Source organism: Carcharodon carcharias, chromosome 2, assembly GCF_017639515.1.
Source record: "Carcharodon carcharias isolate sCarCar2 chromosome 2, sCarCar2.pri, whole genome shotgun sequence".
Classification (NCBI taxonomy): Eukaryota; Metazoa; Chordata; class Chondrichthyes; order Lamniformes; family Lamnidae; genus Carcharodon; species Carcharodon carcharias.
In genome coordinates, this window is record NC_054468.1 from 55609475 (window position 1) to 55625127 (window position 15653).

At 44.3% G+C, this 15653-nt stretch overlaps 1 protein-coding gene across 2 annotated transcripts in view; it reads left to right on the forward strand.

Moving 5' to 3' along the window:
• Nucleotides 1-15653, forward strand: part of kcnab1a (potassium voltage-gated channel subfamily A regulatory beta subunit 1a) — a 395251-nt gene that overhangs the window by 374003 nt on the left and 5595 nt on the right. For both annotated transcript variants that reach the window (XM_041212026.1, XM_041212016.1), the window contains one exon: nucleotides 12679-12799. In XM_041212026.1, the coding sequence (XP_041067960.1) occupies nucleotides 12679-12799 (121 nt within the window). The remainder of the gene's footprint in view (nucleotides 1-12678; nucleotides 12800-15653) is intronic.

Sequence of the window (15653 nt, forward strand, 5' to 3'; positions counted from 1 at the left end):
AATATAAGCTGGTTTAAAGGGGGTGTGGGATAGGTAGAGCTGGATAGAGCCAGTGATAGGTGGAAACAGCCAAAAGATGTCATAGACAAAAGGACAAAGAGGTGTTGAAGGTGGTGATATTATCTAAGGAACATGCTAATTAAGGGTAATTAAGGACAAGCAAGGTACAGATAGCCCTAGTGGGGGTGGGGTGGGGTGAAGGGAAGGGATTGAAATAGGCTGAAAGGTAGAGATAAAACAATAGATGGAAATACATTTAAAAATAATGGAAATAGGTGGGAAAGAAAAATCTATATATGTTATTGGGGAAAAAAAAGGGGGGGTCGGAAAGGGGGTGGGGATGGAGGAGAGAGTTCATGATCTAAAATTGTTGAACTCAATAACTCAATATTCAGTCCAGAAGGCTTTAAAGTGCCTAGTCGGAAGGTGAGGTGCTGTTCCTCCAGTTTGCGTTGAGATTCACTGGAACAATGCAGCAGGCCAAGGACGGACATGTGGGCATGAGAGCAGGGTGGAGTGTTGAAATGGCGAGCAACAGGGAGGTCTGGGTCATGCTTGCGGACAGACTGAAGGTGTTCTGCAAAGCGGTCACCCAGTCTGCGTTTGGTCTCTCCAATGTAGAGGAAACCGCATTGGGAGCAATGAATGCAGTAGACTAAATTGAGGGAAGTGCAAGTGAAATGCTGCTTCACTTGAAAGGAGTGTTTGGGCCCTTGGACAGCGAGGAGAGGGGAAGTGAAGGGGCAGGTGTTGCACCTTCTGCGGTTGCATGGGAAGGTGCCATGGGAGGGGATTGAGGTGTAGGTGGTGATGGAGGAGTGGACCAGGGTGTCCCAGAGGGAATGATCCTTGCGGAATGCCACTAGGGGGGTGAAGGGAAGATGTGTTTGGTGGTGGCATCATGCTAGAGTTGGCGGAAATGGTAGAGGATGATCCTTTGAATGCGGAGGCTGGTGGAGTGATAAGTGAGGACAAAAGGGACCCTATCATGGTTCTGGGAGGGAGAGGAAGGTGTGAGGGCGGATGCGCAGGAGATGGGCCAGACACGGTTGGGGGCCCTGTCAACCACCGTGGGTGGAAAACCTTGGTTGAGGAAGAAGGAAGACACGTCAGAGGAACTGTTATTGAAAGTGGCATCATCAGAACAGATGCGACGGAGGTGAAGGAACTGAGAGAATGGGATGGAGTCCTTACAGGAAGCGGGTTGTGAGGAGCTGTAGTCAAGGTAGCTGTGGGAGTTGGTAGGCTTGTAATGAATATTGGTGGACAGTCTATCACCAGAAATTGAGACAGAGAGATCAAGGAAGGGAATGGAAGTGTCATTGATGGACCATGTGAAAATGATGGAGGGATAGAAATTGGAAGCAAAATTAATAAATTTTTCCAGGTCCAGACAAGAGCATGAAGCAGCACCGAAGCAGTCATCGATGTACTGGAGAAAGAATTGGGGGAGGGGGCCGGAGTAGGACTGGAACAAGGAATGTTCCACATACCCCATAAAGAGACAGGCATAACTGGGGCCCATGCAGGTACCCATACCCACACCTTTTATTTGGAGGAAGTGAGAGGAGTTTAAGGAGAAATTGTTCAGCGTGAGAACAAGTTCAGCCAGAAGGAGGAGAGTAATGGTGGATGGGGATTGTTTGGGCCTCTGTTCGAAGAAGAAGCAGAGAGCCATCAGACCATCCCGGTGGGGGATGGAGGTGTAGAGGGATTGGAAGTCCATGGTGAAGAGGAGGAAGTGTCTTAAAACGTGTCTTAAAGGAGGAAAGCAAGGTAGAGAAGCAGAGAAGTGAAGGGAGGGAATTACAGAGCTTGGAGCCTATGCAACTAAAGGCACAGCCACTGGTGGTGAAGCAATTATAATTGGAAATGCACGTACTTTAGATAGACATTTAAAGGCAAAATCTGCAATAGGTAACACAAGTGGCCTGCAACCAGGACAGGGACAAGGGTCGCTGCAGGGAGAGGCACATACAAGTTCTACTCTAGTGGGCTCAGATAAGGAGTTCGCTGGCAGCCTACAGGAGAAGGCTGATGGGTATATGTACTGAAACATATACCCGTCATACGTCATTCTGCTTGAGCTACAATAGAAACTGAGACAGCAGGCCTGCCGCATATCCTACTGTCACTGTCAAGGATCATGGAAGAATCTGGCTCCAGTTTGGCAGATGGTATTGTGCAGAACTTGGAGCTTGTCCTTTCCAAGGTGCAAGTGATGGGCAACTCCATGAGAACACTTGCAGACCTGATTGTGGTGCAGTGTCTGATGGCTGCTGGCTCAGTTTCCATTGTAGCATAAGCAGAAGCCGCCCAGTGTCTGCAGTGGAAGATCAGCCTGAAGTCATGTAAGCTCAACCTGTCTGTGACACAAGCTCAGACTGTTGCTATCATAGCTGCAGGATCTCAGTTTTTCTGCATTCTGTGCTCCTTCGGCACATTTCTGGGCTTGTTGAAGTTCTACTCTATGGGAGTGGCTTGGGGATAAACCTATTGTTTTCTCTTGGGATGACAGCATTTGTCCTCCCATCACTACCATTCTGCCAGTTCCCTTGCTGTTGCTTGTCAGCCAGTCACTCAGACTGTTGCTGCCCATGCCCATGGTAGTGCAGTCTGAAGTCGGGCCTTCTAGGGCCAAAGCTGCTCGAGGACATCCCCCAGGACCACCTGCAGTCTCCCCCACTGAAAGTCAGCAGTCTTCCACCAACCATCAAGGGATTATACAAGTTTGAATGGTTCAGTTTTATTGTGGCTTTTATTTTAACATTGTAGCCAAGAAAACACTGTGATGATCAGTAACAGAGGGAAGGTAAGAGGTGAGATATTTGTAGAATGGGGAATTGAGTTGCATTCACTGCAGTCAACTGAATTGATTATGGACAGCCCGGCCAGAAATCAGTATTTTGGTTGCCTCCTCCTCTTCAGTTTAAGCACCACAATGATCTGCTTGAACATATTTCATGTGGCAGCATGATTTTCCTTATATGCATGCTGGCTTGCGGGTTGTGCATCGTAGTCATAAGCCAGGTGATCAGCAGATAGTCTTTGTTACCCAATAGCCACCCTCTAGTTTTTCATGCTGATGGTACAGTGCTCTGAAGTAGAATAAAGGCATCATGACTGCTGCTAGGATACGTGGCATTGACCTGCAAGATTTGCCGCATATGGTCACATACTAGCTAGGCATTGAGGAAGCAGAATCCCATCCGGTTGTGTTGAATCTCTGACTAGACATGTCACGCCCACAAAGTGACATGTATACAGTTAACGGTGCCCCATACCTTGGAGGAGCTGTAATCCTGCGGAAGCTGTGTTTGTGTTCCAGCTACTTCTATCTGGCAAGAGGGAATGAAGTACGTTCAGCTCTTTTTGCATACAGAACCTCAGCGACCTCCCTTATGTAACAGTGGATGGCGGATGGTCAGATGATACCCATACCTGCTTGGAAGGATCCCAATGCATAAAACTTCATTGCCATGGTCAATGTAGCCACCCTGGCAATGCTCTCCTGGCCCTGCTCTAAGGTGACAGATTTAATGATGGCATTCTTAGTGAAGTGGAGATGTCTGACACACTGTTCCTTGCTGAGGTTGCTTGAGGAGAATTGCTCACTGAAGACCATGAACAGATATGGTCTCTTGCTGAGAGTCCTTCTCCCCTTCACCTCTTCCCTCTTCAAACAACTTGTCCTTTTCTGTGTTGCCCTGCTTGTTTTCTCTGTAAAGCTGCAGGACAAGGGGGATACAAACTACTGCACCAATGTCTTGGAGCAAGTGGTCTAAGTAGAGTCCTAGAATCATGGAAAGTTTATGGTACAGAAAGAGGCCACTTGGCCTATTGTGTCTATGCCAACCAAGAAACAAGCCAGCCGAATCCCAGCATTTAGTCCGTAGCCCGGCTGGATATGACATTTAAGGTGCATATCCAGACACCTTTTAAATGAGTTGAGGGTTTCTTCCTCTACTACCCTTTCAGAAGGTGAGTTCTAGACCCCCTGCAACCTTGTGGGGGAGAAAAACTTTTCCTCATCCTCTCTCTAATCTTACTGCCAATCACTTTAAATCTATGCCCCCTAGTCACTGACCTCTTTGTGAAAGTAAATAGGCCCTTCCCATCCACTCTATCCAGGCCCGTCACAATTTTGTACATCTCAATCAAATCTCTCCTGAGCTGCCTCTGGTTCAAGGAGAACAACCCTAGACTATCCAATCTTTCCTCATAGCTGCAATTTTCGAGTCCTAGCAAATCCTCGTGAATCTCCTCCGTACCCTCTCTAATGCAATTACATCCTTTTGTAATGAGGTGACCAGAACTGCACATAATACTCAAATTGTGGCCTAACTAATGTTTTATATAATTCCAGCATAACCTCCCTGTTCTTGTATTCTATGCCTTGGCTAATAAATGAAAAGATTCCGTATGCCTCCTTAACCACTTATCAACCTATCCTGCTACTTGGGGAGCTGTGGACATTCACTCCAAGGTCCCACACTTCATCTACACTTCTCAGTATCCTCCAATTTATTGTGTAATCCTTTGACTTGATAGAACTCTCAAAATGCATCACCTCACACTTCTCTGGGTTGAATTCCATTTGCCACTTTTCTGTCCACCTGACCAATCCATTGATATCTTCCTGCAGTCTACAGCTATCCTCCTTACTATCAACTGCGCAGCCAATTACTGTGCTTTCTGCAAACTTCTGGATCATTCCCCCTACATTTACACTCAAATCATTAATATAAACCACAAAAAGCAGGGGACCTAGCACTGGGCCCTGCGGAGCCTCACTGGAAATGGCCTTCCAGTCACAAAGATATCCATCAACAATTACCCTTTGTTTCCTGCCACTGAGCCAATTTTGTATCCAGCTTGCTACATTCCCCTGGATCCCATGGGCTTTTATGTGAGATTTTGTTAAAAGCCTTGCTAAAATCCATGTAGACCACAACAACTGCACTACCCTCAATCCTCCTTATTACTTCAAAAATTAAGTCAGATTTGTCAGAAACAACATTCCCTTAACAAACCCATGTCTTTCTAAATGACAGTTTATCCTGTCCCTCAATTGATTCCAATAATTTCCCCACTACCGAGGTCAGATTGACTGGCCTGTGATTATTTGGTCTATCTCTCGCTTTCTTATTAAACAAAAGTACAAAGACCTCCAACACACCTGTATCCCATGAGGAACGGAAAATGATGGTTAGACCCTTTTCAATTTCCTCCTGGCTTCTTTTAACAGCTTGGGTCATATTTCATCCAGCCCTGGTGATTTATTCATTTTCAAGGATGCAAAACCCCTTAATACTTACTCTTTCTCTATGTCTATCATATTCAGTACTTCAACACTCCTCCTCCTTAACTACAAGGTCTGCATTGTCCCCCTCTTTTGTGATGACAGACACAAATAATTCATTAAGAACCATACCCACATCCTCTGCCTCCACACATAAGTTACCTCCTTGGTCAATTATGGGTCCTACTCTTTCCTTATTATTGATAAAATCTATTGATAAAATACCTTTGGGTTCTCCTTGATTTTACTTGCATATATTCTTCCATGCCCTCTCTTTTGAGGCCAACTTTTTTGCCATTCTCTCCAATAGACTACAAAAACAAATACCAACTACGCAATTTGGTCCACTTCTTATTTACAGCTGATTTCTTCTTCTTAAAAATACCGTAAATGGATTTGAGTAACAAGGCTCAAATTTATGGGTCGATAAAAATAATTTATTCACATGAATCTTACCCCACAAAACAATCAATTAAATGGCTAAGTAACAGCATGTCGCTTTCCTTGAAAAGTTTAGATCTCAACTTCCATTGCTTCAAGGTACAGTTCTGTTCATAGACACCCAGTTAAAGAGGGAACTGATAAATAAATGGAGAAGAGTGCAAAATGAGCACCTCAAAAGAAAAAATACTAACATAGTTTAGAGTAAATCTGAAAATTAAAATAGAGAACACAACATCGTACCAGCAGCCTCAAATATTAACTCAGACTCTGGAATATCTCAATTATATGTGCAACAATAAAGAAAATGAACATTATTTTTTAAATTCATTTACAGGATGTGGGCATCACTGGCTAGGCCAGCATTTATTGCCCATCCCTAATTGCCCTTAAGAAGGTGGTGGTGAGCTGCCTCCTTGAACCGCTGCTGTCCCTGTCATGTCAGTACATTCACAGTGCCGTTAGGAAGGGAGTTAAAAAAAAAATGACCCAGGAAAAATGACAACTCCAATATATTGCACATTGTCACAGTCTGTACCCAGTAACTTTTCCCACACTGTCAAAGCAGTTCCCAGCTCAATAGTTAAACTGCATGCTCATCTCATAATTAGACTGCATATGATCAAAGCACAGGAGTCAACTTTCACACTGCAAACTCTAAATTAAAATTACACCCACCATTAATCTCCCACATTTATAAAAATAACATCCTGCTTAAATGTGTTGTAAACAAAGGGGATGGACTTCCTCAGAGTTTTTTTCTCCTCTGCAAATTTGCCAGAGGTCCATGTGAAAAGGACTCACTAAACATCTACTGAAATTAGTGGCAAAGTGAAAAAGCTCTTAGGATATTCACCATGGTTGCAAATTTGGATGCCTCATCTTTTCAGTCATCACACAAAAATGTGCTTATTTTCCACCGCTGGTATCTCAATATTTTATGGTGCTATTTTACAGCCACAATCTCAACTGTCCTGTTAATAAAAGGATTCTCTGAAAAGACCTAGCAATCCAGTCAGTTGTGCCAAATCACTACAGAAAAGTCAAAAAGGAATAAAACCAGGCAGACGACCTGGCCTCATCTTAGGCACTGGAAATGACAGCAGCACACCCTGCTGACCCAGCAAAGTCCCCCTTCCTAACATCTGGGGGCTTGTGCCAAAATTGAGAGACCCGTGTCACAGACTAGTCAAGCAACAGCCTGACACAGTCATACTCTCAGAATCATGATGATGATGGATGTGCACGCTCATCGATGAATATGGAGATAGTTGTGTATTCCCAATCTGGAGCCACAGAATCAGAAGTAGAATCCTTAAAGTCAGGAGAAGGTCCTTTAGCGCATGCCACACCATTAACTGTAGAACTCAGCAACTTTAAATGACAGTGCAAACCATCAACCAGTTCTACAAACTCGGCAACAGCCAGTAGGAATCAAGCAGCAACTAATTTGAGAGTAGTTGATGATCTCTTTAAATCACATTGATGGTGATTCTTCTTGCTGCTGAATGCATATTCAGTTGCGTGAGAAGGTGGTGGTTAAGCTGGACAGTTGAGGACAAAAAAAGCAGCATAGTGTCAAACAAGTATTACATGTTGATTGACATCACGATCTGCCTTTCCACATTCTTCCAGTGCACATTCCCTGCACCAACACTCTTACCAAAATGGTGGCTGGCATGGCTAGCATCAACCATGTGCGTGCACCCCCAGTGGAATCAAAATAGCACTCATATCAGCAAAAATATTGAAATTGTGCAACCCCTTGTTGCGGTCATTGTCTCTTCGTTAGGCTACTGCCCCACTAGTGCTAATTGCTTTCCAGTACTTCACACAAATGCCTATTCTTCATATATGAGCTTTGACGCTGAGTTTCAGCAAACTATTCAACTGTAAAGAGGCATTAAAGTCAGTAGACTGCCTGAGAGTGTGGTGGAGCCAGATTCAATTGTGGCTTTCAAAAGGGAGTTGGATAAGCCCTGAAGGGAAAAAAAAGTTGCAGGGCAACAGGGTAAGGGTCTGGGAGTGGGTCTAGCTGAGTTGCTCTTGCAGAGAGCTGAAATGGACATGACAGACAAAATGGTCTCCTTCTGTGCCACAACCATTCTATAATTTAGAGATCCTATGGTCAATTACCACACATACACCACACTGGCACACTGAGATTAACTAACTTAGGAGAGACCAAAGATCAAAACCGAGGCTTTCTAAGTATATGGAAAAACTTAATGGATATGCTCAGTAATTAGGGAAGCAGAATTTATTGTATTGTGAAAATCAGCAGCAAAGATTGTTTTTATTCATTCAGGGGATGTGGGCTTTGCTGGCTGGGCCAGCATTTATTGCCCATTCCTAGTTGCCCTTGAGAAGGTGGTGGTGAGCTGCCTTCTTGAACTGCTGCAGTTCATGTGGTGCAGGTACACCCATAGTGCTGTTAGGAAGGGAGTTCCAGGATTTTGACCCAGCGACAGTGAAGGAACGGCGATATATTTCCAAGTCAGGATGGTGAGTGACTTGGAGGAGAACTTCCAGGTGGTGGTATTCCCATCTAACTGCTGCCCTTGTCCTTCTAAATGGTGGTAGTCATGGGTTTGGAAGGTGTTGTCAAAGGAGCCTTGGTGAATTCCTGCAGTGCATCTTGTAAATGGTACACACTGCTGTTACTGTGTGTCGGTGGTAGAGGGAGTGAATGTTTGTGGATGTGGTGCCAATCAAGCAGGCTGCTTTGTCCTGGATGGTGTCAAGCTTCTTGAGTGTTGTTGGAGCTGCACTCATCCAGGCAAGTGGGGAGTTTTCCATCACACTCCTGACTTGTATCTTGTAGATGGTGGACAGGCTTTATTTGGCATCAAAGAGTCAGGAGGTGAGTTACTCGTCACACGATTCCTAGCTTCTGACCTGGTCTTGTAGCCACAGTGCTGATATTGCTAGTCCAGTTCAGTTGCTGGTCAATGGTAACCCCCAGATGTTGATAGTGGGGGATTCAATGATGGTAATGCCATTGAATGTCAAGGGGCGATGGTTGGACTCTCTCTCTTGTTGGAGGTGGTCATTACTTGACACTTGTGTGGCGCAAATGTTACTTGCCACTTGTCAGTCGAAGCCTGGATATTAACAGGTCTTGCTGCATTTGGACATGGACTGCTTCAGTAACTGAGGAGTCGCAAATGGTGCTGAACATTGTGCAATCATCAGCGAAGATCCCCACTTCTGACCTTATGATGGAAGGAAGGTCATTGATGAAGCAGCTGAAGATGGTTGGGCTGAGGACATTACCCTGAGGAAATCCTGCAGTGCTGTCTTGGAGCTGAGATGACTGACCTCCAACAACCACAACCATCTTCCTTTGTGCTAGGTATGACTCCAACCAGCAGAGTTTTCCCCGATTCACATTGACTCCTGTTTTGCTAGGGCTCCTTGATGCCACATTTGATCAAATATGGCCTTGATGTCAAAGGCAGTCATTCTCACCCCACCTAGGGAGTTCAGCTCTTTGTCCATGTTTGAATCAAGGCTGTAACGAGGTCTGGAGCTGAGTAGTCCTGGCAGAACCCAAACTGGGCATTAATAAGCAGGTTATTGCCAAGTAACTGCCACTTGAAGCAGCGTTGATGACCTCTTCCATTACTTTACTAATGATCGAGAGTAGACCGATGGGGCAGTAATTGGCCAGGTTGGATTTGTCCTTTTTGTGTACAGGACATACCTGGGCAATTTTCCACATAACCAGGTAGGTGCCAGTGTTTTGCTGTACTGGAACAACTTGGCTAGCAGCGTGGCAAGTTCTGGAGCACAAGCCTTCAGTACTATTGCCGGAATATTGTCAGGGCCCATAGACTTTGAAGTGTCCAGTGCCTTCAGCCGTTTCTTGATATCATGTGGAGTGAATTGAATTGACTGAAGACTGGCATCTGTGATGCTGGGGACCTCTGGAGGAGGCCGAGATGGATCATCCACTCAGTACTTCTGGCTGAAGATTGTAGCAAATGCCTCAGTCTTATCTTTTGCACTGATGTGCTGGGCTTCTCCATCATTGAGGATGGGGATATTTGTGGAGCCTCCTGCTCCATTGAATTGTTTAATTGTCCACCATTATTCACGACTGGATGTGGCAGGACTGCAGAGCTTAGATCTGATCCGTTGGCTGTAGAACCACTTAGCTCTGTCTATCACTTGCTGCTTGTATTGTTTGACATGCAAGTAGTCCTGTGTTATAGCTTCACCAGATTGACACCTCATTTGTAGGTATGCCTGCTACTGCTCCTGCCATGCCCTCCTGCACTCTTCATTCAACCAGGGTTGATCCCTTGGCTTGATGGTAACGGTAGAGTAGGGGATATGCCGGGGCCACGAGGTTATAGATTGTGTTCAGGTACAATTCTACTGCTGCTGATGGCCCACAGTGCCTCGTGGATGCCCAGCCTTGAATTGCTAGATCTGTTTGAAATCTATCCCAAATACCACGGCGGTAGTGCCACACAACATGATGGAAAGTAACCTCAATGTGAAGGCAGGACTTCGTCTCCACAATGACTGTGTGGTGGTCACTCTTACCGATACTGTCATGGACAGATGTATCACAGCAGGCAGGTTGGCGAGGATGAGGTCAAGCATATTTTTCCCTCTTGTTGGTTCCTTCACCACCTGCTGCAGACCCAGTCCAGCAGCTATGTCATTTAGGACTCAGCCAGCTCCGTCTGTGGTGGTGCTACCAAGCCACTCTTGGTGATGGACATTGAAGTCTCCCCATGAAGTCTCATGGCATTAGGTTAAACATAGGCAAGGAAACCTCCTGCTGATTACCACGTACCGCCCTCCCTCAGCTGATGAATCAGTGCTCCTCCATGTTCAACACCTCCAAGGAGGAAGCACTGAGGGTGGCGAGGGTGCAGAATGTACTCGGGGGGGAGAGCTGTCTCACAGGGTCAACGGAGCTGTCGTTGTCGTTTCCAGTGCCTAGGCTGATGCTGGGTGGTCCGATCAGTTTCATTCTTTTTTTGCGAGTTCATAGTGGTTTGATACAACTCAGTAGCTTACTAGGCTATTTCAGAGGGCATTTAAGAGTCAACTACATTGCTGTGGGTCTGAAGTCACGTGTAGGCCAGGCCAGGTAAGGATGACAGATTTCCTTCCCTAAAGGGCATTAGTAAACCAGATGTGTTTTTACAATGATTGACAATGGTTCCATGGTCATCATTAAACTTTTAATTTCAGATTTTTATTGAATTCAAATTCCACCATCTGCCATGGCAGGATTTGAATGTGGGTCCCCAGAGCATTACCTTGGGTCTCTGGATCACTAGTCCATCGAAAATACCACTGCGCCATTGTCTCCCCTGATGACTGTCAAATTCCTGGATAATGAGAACCCATGAGTGCATCAAACTGCAATGCTATGATACAATGTGACTCACACTGCACTAATGTCAACTTTTATTTCACTGAATGAGACTTCATTGAAAATGACATGCTTTTTGCAGTCTTATATCAAACTTCACTCTTGCAATTTATATTAACTCCCCCTAAGATTGTACATTACCCACTCCAATTCAACTGTTACTTTATATAATATATTTATACATATTTGGGAATTCCTGCTCACTAACAAGTAGCCTCTTAACCCCTATGGAAGTGCAGGGCATTAGGCCCACCGTACTTTAAAATAACATTCATTAGCGATCATATGACACAACGATTGTGACATGCTTGAATGAAAGTTGCAGTCAACACAAGTACAGATACCAGCACCAGTCTTCCCTCGACCTGTCCAGCACTTTTGTATGCAAACTGAACCACAGGTGTTTTTATTCTTCGGTTACACCTGCTCATTAGCTTTGTGCTCTTTCTTCCGGACTATACAACAGATCGATTCTGTAATGCGTTTCCCTTAATCTCAGTCAGTTTCAGTTCCTATAAGAGGGTTGATTCGCCGACAGTTTGACTTTAATCCCTTTTCTTACTCTACCACAATTCTACTGTGAGCACTAGGTCTATCTTTCAATTGTAACTCCCTTGATAGTCTCCATCTTCTCTGCAGCTATCCTAGTAATGAAAATCAATGTCCTTCTTGATTTATTCAGGTACTGCAGGCTACAATCAGCTTCTGTCTTCTTAGCATGAAAGACTCCAGCACATGATAAGTGATGATCCCAGAACCCTCCATTCCTCAGGGTCCTATTGGCTGCTGTGTGGCTAATACTTCAGCAGATAACTGCTGCACCTAGCTATGGGCGCTTGCCCCATTATCAGGAATTTCACATACCTGAACTCCTGATTGAAGGCCTCTCTGCATCAAATGCAGACTCCTGCAATCTTCAGACATGTTCCTGTTACACTGATAACACCATAAAATATTCACCATTGCAGTCTCTGCAGCCAACAGGAGTTTTTGTGTCAAATATCAGGATAAGGAGGCACAACAATTTGTGTAAAACACTAGTAAATACACAAATCTGTAAAAATGATCAAAAGAGCCAATCAAGCTTTGTGGTTGGAATGAGGAAATGGCACCTTGCATGTACATTATAATGTTACAGAGAACGTGGTTTGTGTTCAGTGTCATGGCAAGTTTTAAAACAGAATTTTGTAAAAAATGTACATAATATATAATACTATATAAAATTGTTACTTGTTCTGTAGGACGTTGGCATCAGAAATATTTGACACGTCATGAACCATTAAAACACTTAAAAGATTTATTGACATCCAGATACATACATTGTCCAAGTAATTTGCAAAGAATCTATTGATTAAATCATCTAGATAAGAGGACACATTTATATTATGTTTTATAGCATTCTCAGGATGTCTGGAAGTGTTTCGTGGCCAATAGATTATTTCTAATATGCAGCCACTATTGTAATGAAACAAATTAAGAAATTATTGAAAATATTCAATAAAATCGTAGTGATGCTAAGATTGTGCTCTGTTTTCAGTGTTACCAGTGGTTGAAGGACAAAATTATCAGCGAAGAAGGGAGGAGACAGCAGGCAAAACTGAAGGATCTCACTCCAATTGTGGAGCGACTGAGCTGCACGCTACCGCAGTTAGCAATAGGTGAGAACAGTTCCAGAGGATCCAGAAATAACATAGCTACTGCCACTCTGAATCAAAGTGGCAAACTATAAGCAATGGCATCAAGTGAAATCTGTACTTGTTGTTTGACCCCAAAACTAAGATCCCAGGGTTGAATCGTAAACTTCAGCTTGACCGTGATTAATTGATCAAACAAATACCTTCGATTAGCCTTACACATGTCAACAATGACCAGTATCAACAAATATTGGTGCAGATCGGGCCCTCTCCCTGATGCTGCTTCTAACTCAGTTTGGCTGCTTTTGTACCAGATTGGATTACTCGATTCACTCTTTGCTGATGCTAGTGCTAGGGAAGGGATTGATTGGCCTCTGCATACTGTGAGTGGCAGGCCTTGCAAGTAGGAGTTCACAGAATATTTACAGTGCAAAAGGAGGCCATTTGGCCCATCGAGTTTGCAATGACTCTCTGAAAAGCATTTTACCTAGTCCCACTGCCCTGCCTTATCCCTGTAACTTTGCACATTCTTTCTTTTCAGGAAGCAATCCAATTCCCTTTTGAATAGCTCAATCCAACCTGCCTCCACCACCTTTTCAAGATGTTCATTCTAGGCTCCAACCACCCTCTGGATGAAAAAAGTTTTTTTCACATCACTGTTACTCCTTTTGTCAATTATTTTGAATATGTGACCTCTAGTTCTTGACGCTATCTTGAATGGGAACAGTTTCTCACTATTTACCCGATCCATACCCCTCAGGATCTTGAATACCTCTATCAAGTCTCCTCTCAGCCTTCTTTTTTCCAAGGAAAATAGTCACAACCTCTAATCTATCCTCAAATGTACAGTTCTTCATCCCAGTAATCATTCTTGAGAATCTCCTCTGTACTCTCTCTAATGCCTTCACATCCTTCCTCAAGTGTAGTGCCCAGAACTATATGCAGTACTCCAGATGAGACCTAACTATTGTCTTATACAAATTCACATGATCTCCTTACTCTTGTACTCAGTGTCCCTGTTAATAAAGCACATAGTAAGATAATATAAGTAGAGAAAAAGTATTAAATAAACTAATGGGACTAAAAGCTGACAATTCCTCAGATCTGCCTACATCCTAGGGTTCTAAAAGATGGAGCTGTAGACATTGTGGATGCACTGGTCATCATTTTTCAAAATTCCCTAAATGTAGAACAACTCCAGTGGATTGGAAGTTAGCAAATGTAACAATGCTATTGTCTAAAGGAGGGAGAGAGAAAAAAGGGAACTACAGGTCAGTTAACCTGACATCAGTTGTCAGGAAAATGCTGGGCGGTCTAGAACAAGTATGCATAGTCTCAGGATAAATGGTCAATCATTTAAGACTGAGGCGAGGAGAAATTTCTTCTCTGAGGGTTGTGAACCTTTGGAATTCTGTACCCCAGAGGGCTGTGAATGTACAGTGATTGAGTACATTCAAGGCCGAAATCGTTAGATTTTTGGGCTTGAGGGAATTAAGGGATAAGGTGAGTGGGTGGGAAAGTGGAGTCGAGGTGGAATATCAGTCATGATCTTAGTGAATGAAAGAGCAGGCCCGAGGGGCAATGTAGCCTACTCCTGCTCCTATTTCTGTGCTCAAAAAAAAGCTGACCCAGCCTCCAAAAAACTGACAACAGTACTCACCCTGACATGAAAAATCAGTAGCACATATGCAATAGGAGCATGAGGAGCATTTAAGGACGGAGACAAGTTCAACTGGTAACTACAGAGAAGTCTCCCTGCTGTCTGCCACTAGGAAGATCATTGCAAGAATCCTCCTCAATTGCCCCCCAGCAATGGCCGAAGAACTCCTTCCGCAGTTTTCACCCATTGAGAGGCACCACAGACATGATGTTCACAACATGGCCAATTTCAGATAAATGCTGGAATAGCACCAATGCGGTACATGGCCTTTTTTGACCTCAGAAAAGCCTCTCTCTCTGTCAACCACAAAGGCTTATGGAGTATCCTCACCAAATTTGGCTACCCTCAGATATTTGGCACCACAATAACATGCAAGCCATGATCCTCACCAACAGAACCATCACAGGCTCTATCTTAGTGAAGACTGAGGTCAAACAAGATTGTCATGCACCTACCCTCTTCTCCTTTTTCCTCGCTGCATTGTTGCACCTCACCTCCAGCAAACTACCCATAAGCATGGAGATAATCTACAAAATAGATGGGAAACAGTTCAACCTATGCTGCCTTCAACCCAAAACCAAAATCACTCCAACCTCATTGAGCTTCAGCATGCAGGTGACACTTACGTGTGCGCTCATTCAGAAGCTGAGCTGCAGGTGATCATTGGCTCCTTTTCCAAAGCACATGAGAAAATAAGCCTTTCATTAAACACCTGGAAAACGAAGGTCTTCTTTCAACCAGCTCTCACAGTACAACTCCTTCCCCCCCATCGATTAAGATCAATGGTGACATCCTGGAAAATGTGGACCACTTTCCGTATCTTAGGAGTCTGCTGTCGACGAAGGCAGATACAGATGACAAAATTCACCATCATCTCAAAAGTGGAGCTCAGCTTTTGCCCGGCTGAGGAACAGAGTATTTGGGGAGCAGATCTCAAACCAAAGACTAAGGTCATGGTTTACTGGGCAACAGTGATCTCCATGCTCCTATATGCTTTTCAAACTTGGACAACCTACAGCAGACACATCAAAGCTGGTAGCAACAAAGGCAGTCCAACGGCAGCATCCACTCCCAAGCTAACTTGCCCAGCATCAAAGCACTCAGTCAAAACCAGCTTTACTGGGCAAGACATGTTGTTTGCATACCTGACACCATTCCCCAAAGCAACTATTCTACTCGAAACTTGGTCACAGCAGAAACCTCCCAGGAGGACAGTGG